At 50.0% G+C, this 9224-nt stretch overlaps 1 protein-coding gene across 1 annotated transcript; it reads left to right on the plus strand.

The window, feature by feature from the left end:
- Positions 1–3589: 3589 nt before the first annotated feature.
- Positions 3590–7516, plus strand: SRSF1 (serine and arginine rich splicing factor 1). The gene is made up of 5 exons (XM_066333565.1): positions 3590–4311; positions 4510–4694; positions 4914–5086; positions 5343–6075; positions 7001–7516. Exons 1-4 carry the CDS (start codon positions 4118–4120, stop codon positions 5535–5537), a joined length of 747 nt encoding a protein of 248 aa, XP_066189662.1. The 5' UTR covers positions 3590–4117; the 3' UTR covers positions 5538–6075; positions 7001–7516.
- Positions 7517–9224: the final 1708 nt, after the last annotated feature.

Raw genomic sequence — 9224 nt, forward strand, 5'->3', positions numbered from 1 at the left:
CAAGACAGCAGAAATCACAGCAAACTCATAATTTTATTATTATTCATTTTTTTAAATTAGTCTTTTATTGCTACGAGCCAAACAAAAAACCACTGACAATTTAACTGATCCTGCTTCCCTGTGCCCTGTCAGTCTGCCCCAGGGCCCTTGGATCTGAGCACATCGTGGGCCCAGCTGCATGGTGTGGCTGTTCTCACAAAGGGAAAAACAGCAGCGTTTTGGAAATTAAAAAATGAGCATTCCCAATCCACCTGGGACGATTTGAATTCCGGTGCTGTTACCTCTGCTTGTCTGGCATTTCTCCTTTAAGTCTCCACCCATGTGTGTCCTTTTGGGCTGGCTTCCAGGAAAAATTCCCACTGGCAGTGTGCTGTGTTTTCCGTTTGCATCCAGACATGCCCCAGCATGTGCAGAGGAAATCTCCTTGCTCACAGATAAATCTGCATAAACAAAACGAGCTCTGTCACCATCCACTGCTATGGGAATTATTTTCAAGCTTACACACACTCTCCTTGTCTTATCTTAAGCTCAGAGTTTCTCTGAAAAAGTCAGACTGGTATTTTTGCATCTTTTTCTTACATGCAAAACAGTAAATTAGATAACTTTGAAGCAGTATTTAAAACGGACACACATCCACACACATACATACCCCCAAAATATTTGTATTTCACCTCCAAAGACACAACCTGTGTGGTTTCAAGTTACTGGTGAAATGCCAAGGAAGCCCCTCCAGCAGCAGATTCCAGAGGACTGTTACAGGAGGGAAATGGCAAGTTTGGACAATTCATTGCTCAGTTCTCAAAAACGCACCTTACAACTTCAGATGCCGGTTAGAAAAACGACCCTTTTCTCCCAAACAATCTGAGCTTTGATGAACTGTTATTTTGCAAGACAGTAAGATTAGTCAGGACTAATCCCAGCTGGATTGCTCTGTAGCAAGGATTAGGACAAACAGGTTCTGTGTGACAGAGCTCTGGGTGATGACAGGCCGTGGGCCACAGCCCCAGCCCTGCAGCTCTGCTTGGGAAACCTCCTGCTTCCCAAGTTTCATCAGGAATAACAATAAGCAATGATGTTATATGGGGAACACTTGCATTATTTTCCCTTGGAAAGCCCTGGTTTCCATTGCTCCCACTTTGAGAATAAAAACTTGTCATTTTACAGTAGTTGGCTTCTTCTTTTTTCAGCAACATTATTTTCCTTTGCCTTCCCAGTAATTTATTTTCTACATAACTTATTAATTCCCCACATATGTGTTTTGCTAGAAAGACAAAAATTACTCTGAGAAATAAGTACTGTGCAGCAGATCCAACTAAACACTCCGCTGATAACACCGACCTAAGGAAGGTAATGAGGAAGAAAACATCTAATACTTCTATAAAGAGACACTTCATTAAGGTAATTAAGAGAATCATTTAAAGCAGTTATGAGGACTATTAAGACACAAAAGGAATTATGCAACCAGGTTTTCACCAGGCAGGCAGACTTACCATTCGTTTATGATGCCTTTAAGAACAACTTTCAGTGGTTTTAATAAGTCTTTGAAAAGAGAGACTCATTTCTTGGCAAAGGATGGAGTTTCCCTACACCCGGGAAAAGCATAATCAGGATCTTTGTGGGTTTTTGATTTTGTTTTTGTATTTTTGTGAGGAGAGGATTTGTTGGGTTTTTTTCTTATCACAGGAAGGTTTGGATTGGGAGGAGCCTTAAAGCTCACCCACTTCCACCCCCTGCCATGGGCAGAGACACTTCCCACTGTCCCAGGTTCCTCCAAAAGCCCCATCCAACCTGGCCTTGGACACTTCTAGGGATCACAGAATCCCTGAATCACAGGTTGGAAAAGACCTCCAAGATCAATGAGGCCAATCCTTGACCCATCACCACCCTGTCACCCAGAGCACACCACCGAGTGCCACATCCTGACATTGCTTGGACGCTTCAGGGATGGGAACTCCAAAAGGGGATTCATTCTGAGCTGCCAAATAACTGAACAGCTTGTTAAATTGTGAAGAGCTTGTTAAATAATCTTAAAACTATTATTTCTCCCAAATCACCTACTGAAGTTACACAGCTCCACGCTGGAACTGCAGGGGCCACAGTCACTGCTCACCACCTTGTGTTCGACTACAAAGAGAACTGTGCAACCCTAAAACTCTGTCAGGGATGCAGAACATCCCCAGGCAGTTGGGAATTTACCCAGTTTTGTCTCTGGGGAAGATGGGCTGCCTCACCCCACCTCTGTGCTGCTATTTAATCCCTTGGTGACCCAACAGGGACATTCCTCATTAAAAACCCTGCAGCAGAGGGGTCGCTGCCCTTCCACCTCAGGGAGAAGAAAACCAGCAGCATTTGTAACAGCCACACAGGTTGTGATGTTACACTGAAAATACTCCTGTCGACCACCAGAATGCTGTTTTTCCAGAGGAATATGCATTTTTCATTAACGTGTGAAAAATGAGGGCAGCGTGATGGGCTCCAAGGAAAAGGCAGGAAGCATTTTTCACAACCTCTTCATTAACTCATGAGCCTAAAAGGGTTTTCTCCACACTCCAACACTGTTTTAACCCCTCGTGGTGGTTTCAGTGGCTGAACCTCTCCAGCACAACACAGTCTCTTGTGCCAATACAAACAATACCCAGGGATCAATCAATGAGAGACACCTAGATTGAACAAGATCATTTATTTCAGTATTTTTACCACAATTTCACACACATTTTTGTATTATCTCATGGATAGGGGCACACTGAAGTTGTTTCTTATTTTACAGATGCTTTAACACGTCTGTGAGGGCTTTGTGACAATGCAGAGTACTCCACTGATATTTTAAGTGTCTTTATTCAAATTAGTTTTAGAAACATAACATATTTGGTTGTTATTGTCCTGCCTCTTCCCCAGGATATCCTCTTTTGCCTTGAGTCTGTTTTTCATGGGACCTTATATCAAACCTCCATAAATGCACTACATAGAACATTCTTCTGCAGGAGCATGCAGCCCTCAGCAGTGTTCTCAAATGGATCCACTTGGGATGCGACTTTGCCTCAATTTTTAATGCTTTTTGTTCCTCCACTTTTATTAACTTAGACACCACGTCAAGTCCATTCTTTTAAGTTTGTTTTGCCCAAGCGCATCATGCTCAGCTGCAAATGTTGGATGCAAGAGTCCCCAATAACCATCTCATGGGTTCAGCAATGGAAAGACACCTTGCGAGTGGGGGGAAATCCCAAACCCAAGAGATTTAAAGCCGGACTTGTTACTGAAGGAGATGTGTGAGCTCGGTGCCCGCCTCGCTTCCCTGTGCCCCCAGGGCGGCCATTTTGGGGCCTGCCCCCCGGGGAGCGGGCACAGCGCTCTTGTCCAGCGTCCCCAACGCGGGCACACCGGGACAGAGCACTGAGCGCGGCCCTTCGTCCCTTCAGCCCACGGCGGGACCACCCGGGGACACACGGCGGCCATGGCGGGGACACGGTGAGGACACGGTGAGGACACAGCGGGGGCGCACCGAGCACGCCGCCATTCCCGCCCGCCGCGGTGCATTGTGGGAAGCGCCCCGCGCTTGGCGCCAAGCGCGCCCGCCGTCCCGCGCAGTGCATTGTGGGGCGCGCCCTCCCCGGCCGGGCCTAAAGGCGCGGTGCGCCGCACCGGACGTGACGTCACGCAGCCGCGGCTGTTTAAGCCGCCACCGGGAGGCACGTCTTTGACCTGCCGCGGCGACCAGAGGCTCCCCACGGTACAACGGAGCTCCTGCAGCCTCGCGCCTCACAGCTGCGCCACGCGCACGGGTCTGCCTTCTCCAAAGCGGCAAGGACCGAGGGACTACTTTGGGGTGGAACCGCGCATGCGCGGGGCGGAAGAGTGAGGGCGCGGCGGCAGACGCGTGCGCCGCTGGTCCGCCGTGAACGCGGGCGGTGCTGCGGCCGGTGCTGCGTCCCGGGGTGAGATCGGTGCGCGCAGAGGCAGCGCGAGCGGAGCCGCGGGCGCCATTTTGAAGCGGCGGTCGGGGGAGGTGACGAGCGCTCCGAGAGCCCGGCCCGGCCCCGCCACCGCCGCCCCGCGCCGCCCGCACCGCCCCGCGCCGCCCGCACCGCCCCGCGCCGCCGCAAACATTGCCGACCTCGCCATGTCCGGCGGCGGCGTCATCCGCGGCCCGGCCGGCAACAACGACTGCCGCATCTACGTGGGGAACCTGCCCCCCGACATCCGCACCAAGGACATCGAGGACGTGTTCTACAAGTACGGCGCCATCCGCGACATCGACTTGAAGAACCGCCGCGGGGGCCCGCCCTTCGCCTTCGTCGAGTTTGAGGACCCCAGGTGAGACCCCTGTGGCGCTGCCCTGAGCCCCTCAGCCCCGGCGGAGCCGCCGCCGCCCGCCCGGGAGCATGGCCCCGCGGCCTGGGCCGCGCTAACGGGGCCTGGCCGGGCGGCGGCCGGGGAGAGGCGGGCGGGAAGCGGGAACAAAGGCGGGGGGTGCGGCGGCCGCGCTCACCGCCCGCCCCGTGCCGCCCGCAGGGACGCGGAGGACGCCGTCTACGGGCGGGACGGCTACGACTACGATGGGTATCGCCTCCGCGTGGAGTTCCCTCGGAGCGGCCGCGGCACCGGCAGAGGCGGCGGCGGCGGCGGAGGGGGAGGAGCCCCCCGGGGCAGGTATGGCCCCCCGTCCCGGCGCTCGGAGTACAGAGTGATCGTCTCGGGTGAGTCATTGCTCTTTCTCGGCCTAAGTGCTCCCCCGGGGTCCTGTAGGCGCGGCGCTGCTGCGAGCTGCTCCTTAAAAAGCATCGCCCCTTGTGCTTTGGGAGGGGAGGAGTGGTGTCCCCGCCATGCTGAGCGCTCCTCTCGTTCGGTGCTGCTGCTGAAACACCGGAGGTGAGGCTCTAATCCGGTTTTAAAGTCACGTTTTGGTTTTTCTGCAGGGCTGCCTCCAAGTGGAAGTTGGCAGGATTTAAAGGATCACATGCGTGAAGCAGGTGATGTATGTTATGCTGATGTTTTCCGAGATGGCACTGGTGTCGTGGAGTTTGTGCGGAAGGAAGACATGACCTACGCTGTGCGAAAGCTGGATAACACTAAATTTAGATCTCACGAGGTAGGTATCACACTTACTTTCTTTGGCCAGAATTGGATACAAGGGGCTTAACAGTAGGATTTGAAGGTAAGGAACGTGTGGCGTTCATTGTTTAGTGACGAAGCAGCTAAATAAGTGTGTGGTCAGGCCGGACGTAGACGCGTAAGCTCTGCTGTCTGTCCCGGCCGTAGTAACGCTGTCTGCAGTCTGTCAGCATGCCTGAAACATGGCCCTGAAGCCCTCGACGTTTCAATCGAAAGTTCTGTCTATCCAATAGGGAGAAACTGCCTACATCCGTGTTAAAGTTGATGGCCCAAGAAGCCCAAGCTATGGAAGATCTCGGTCCCGCAGCCGTAGTCGTAGCAGGAGCCGTAGTCGAAGCAACAGCAGAAGCCGCAGTTATTCCCCAAGAAGAAGCAGAGGATCTCCACGCTACTCTCCCCGCCACAGCAGATCCCGATCTCGTACATAAACATCACTCTAGCTCTGATCTTTTTGTAGAAGCCCATGTTGTACACAGTTTTCCTTTACTTAGTACAGTCTTTCATTTTTATTTTTTTTTTTTTTTTTAAATTCCAACTGTTTTACTCGAATTGGCTGAAGTGTTGAATTGCATTCTTGTGTAAAATCCCTAGTGAGTACTTGCTCCTCGACACCGACATTCCCCTCCTGTCTTTGGTAAATTGTATTTTAATTGCTGTCAGTCAGGATTGTTCCGGTTTAGTTCTAGTTCAATACCAACATTCTTGGAGCCGTGGTATTGCTGTGTAAATGTCTCAGTGTTCCGCTGTGGTCGAGACGAGCTGGGGATGTTGGGATGTTTGTGGCTAACTTGTCTCTTCTGGGGGAATCTTACATTTTATCTTGCCTTTTCGTGTGTCTTTCTGTAGACATATCTGAAGAGATGGATTAAGAATGCTTTGGATTAAAGGATTGTGGAGCACATGTCAATCATTTTAGGATTGTCAAAAGGAGGATTGAGGAGGATCAGATCAATAATGGAGGCAATGGTATGACTCCAAGTGCTATTGTCACAGATGAACTTGGCAGTATTGACCTTATACTGAGAGACAGGGGAATTGAGGCCCAGCACCTACGTGTCCCCACGTGTCGCTTCAGGCGTGTTCTCGTGACCGCAGGCTGCGATTGCTCTTCTCTTTTAAAACTTCCTTCTTCTGGGGGGGCAATTGTGGCCAAATCCCTGCTTTTGTAATTCTCTACTCCATTCTGGTTTTTTTTTTTTAAAGGAATAACTGGGGCCGGGGGGGAAGTATTTGGTTTATTTGTCCCGCAGCGTTTGGTTACAAGTGTCCATGTCCGTAGTATCCGTACACTTGTAGTAGAACTTGCAATCAGAGTATAATATCAATACTGCTAAAATCTGCATGTCCTCTGTGTGACTGATACAGCGTGGCTGTTGCATTTTTATAAGTACCAGAATGAAAGCAAAATAAAAATAGCAAACCTAGTGGGGAATAATTTAAGTCTCAGCCCTGCCCCCTCAGACTAATTCACGATTGACTCACAATCCGTGTGAAAACACCGATTGTTAACGTTCCCTCCAGCTGGGAGTGCAGCTGTAGTCCAGCCATTCCATAGTAGGTGGATAGACCGAGCAGTTAAAAGCTTTTCCAGTTTAGTAGAACCATTTTTTACAACCACAAAACCTCGTACCCACCAATGCGCTGAGTATGTTGGCATTTCCAGTTGACATATTGTAAATATTTACAATGTTTCCTCCACATAGTAATTAACATTTCTAAAGAAATTATCTGAGCATCACCATTGGAAAGTTTGTTTTGGGGAATTGATAGTTATTACTGTACATCTGAATTAATTGATGGCAAACATAACTGATCATTCCCCAGAATCCTATTTTTTCATTACAGTATCTAACTTTTTGCCTCCTCTTTTTTGGTTTTGCTGGTTATAAAGGTTTGGATTGGAGAGGGCTCACTGGATCCCAATCCTTGGAGCTGGATCATTGGATTCAAATCATTATGTGGATAGGATAGGGAGGCTGAATTACAAGGATTCATGGAGCGGGATCAAATTACCAGGAACATAGGAGTGGATTCCTGCCCCAACCAAACCGCATTCGTGTGGAGTTTTTTTATTCAACTCAATTGGCTATTCCAAAGATATTTTTTTTTCCTATTTTTGACGATTGGAGCCCTTAAGATGCACGATGGAGTTTTGCATTTTTTTGGTAAAAGGAGCAAAGCGAGGACCTGGAGAGGTACGCTGGAGCAATCTCCTTGGAAGGATTCAGCACGAGTAGATGGTAAACCTTTAAGGGGAAAAAGGGGGGTTTGTTTTTAAAAAAAAAAAATTAAAAAAAATAAGTCATTTCTCTAAATTTAAAGACCAAAATTGGAGTTAAAGATGACGTAGGTTTCAATTGGCCATTGCTTTTTTTTTTCTTTGACAAATAAAATTTTTACAAAAACACGCCCCGTGTCATCGTTGGTCGCGGAGTCTCGTCCTCGCCTTGGGCGCCCGGACAAAAGCCTTTTGTGTGGAACAGAGCCTGGAGTGTTCCACAGGAAACATCCATGTTTGAGCTTCTCCTCAATAAAGGATCAGTTCCCTGGGAAATGGGTGAAATGCAGTAGATGGGGAAGGGAGAAGAATGAATTCTTCATGCATAAAGGAGGGAGTGTTAGTGTGAGTGTTGATAGGAGATCACATGGGGAAAACAGATTCATGGGTTTGTCCTGGGGATAAATGGGGGCAGAACTGGTCTGTATCACCGCTACTGTGTGGGTGGATGGAGCAGGAGTTGGATCTCGAGCTGAGGGTTTGTCAGGATGTGGGAAACAAGGGAGGGCTCCAAGGCACATGGTGTGAGCTGGGGCAACAAAGAGGAAGTTTGACACAAAAACCCCAAACTGTACTGCGCATTGATCTGTCCTATCACTGGCAGTGAAGGAAGGTGGAAGGGAGTTTAAAGGGTAGAGGCGTGCTTAGGGTGTTTCACAAAACCTGAAGAGTTTGGTGTGCCAGGACTGAGGTGGAAGTTGGAGAGGATCCCTCTCCAAAGCACCCACGGGGAGGAGGAGCGAAGGGCCCTGTCAGCCTGAGGGCTCACTGTGTCCACTTTGAAATACAGGTGTTAGTTCTGAGCCAGGGACTCCAGGCGCAGCTGGTGCCTCTAGGCAGAGTCACCAGGAGCCCATTGACGTGTGGAGCACCAATTTCAGGGGCAATTCAGCCAACCAGGACATGGAATTCCCTGTACAAGGATGTGCCGGAGGTGCAGGAAGGCTGTAATTTGTCAAGCCTGCTTCTGGCACCAGGGAGTCAGTGGCTTCAGGATGTGCTCCAAGTCTCACCCGGGTGTGGATCAGCTACTGGAACTACGTGAGGATTGTTTGCTCCTGAGATTATCTCAGTGGTTTGGATCAGCCCGTGGATGCTCCGGGAGGACACTGACTCCCAGGAACACGGTGTTCTCTAGTTTGGGATTTATGGAGTGTCACCTTCCTGGAAAGCCTCTCACAGAGCCTGTGGGGCCACCCCTCTGCCAGAAGGCTGCGATCCTCCCCGTGGAGCTGAGAGGCTGCCTCTCCATTTCACCCGGAGAATGGGAGGGAACAGAGCACTCCTGGCTTCTCTCTCGTTTGCCTTTCCCCTTCCAAGGGCACAGCTCAGGTCACTCCAGCAGGAGCTGCTGGTCTGTTCCTGCCCCGGCATCACCCACTCACTTTGTTCTCCGTGTCCCAGCTGTGGTGTTTGTGAAGCACTTTGAGAGCCTGTAATAAACCTGTTCCCACTGTGGAGCTCTCGTGCATTCCCTTTTTTCCTGTAAAATTGTTTCTGTCGCCGTGCTGTGAGCAGCCAGCCAAGCAGCGCTGGAGCAGGGAAAGCACAGGGTGAAGCAAGGCTTTCCCCAGGTGCCCTGTGTTTTAATTTCAGATTCTGATCCAGCGTGTTCCGCCGTCCTCGGGGGGAACATCATGTTCTCTGATTGACATCAAATAGAGGAATTAAATTAATATCTCAGAAATGTGCTATGAACTAGGTTTGACAGCATTAGGAGAAGTTAACTGGAGGAGGCTGTGCCTCCTGACACACTCTCAGGTTTTAATTATACCACGTTATGAGTTCATTAACGTTGTGACAGAGATGGTGAGGAGTCGGTGAGTTTTGGGAGCAA

The sequence above is a fragment of the Sylvia atricapilla genome, chromosome 20 (genome assembly GCF_009819655.1).
Source record: "Sylvia atricapilla isolate bSylAtr1 chromosome 20, bSylAtr1.pri, whole genome shotgun sequence".
Lineage (NCBI taxonomy): Eukaryota > Metazoa > Chordata > Aves > Passeriformes > Sylviidae > Sylvia > Sylvia atricapilla.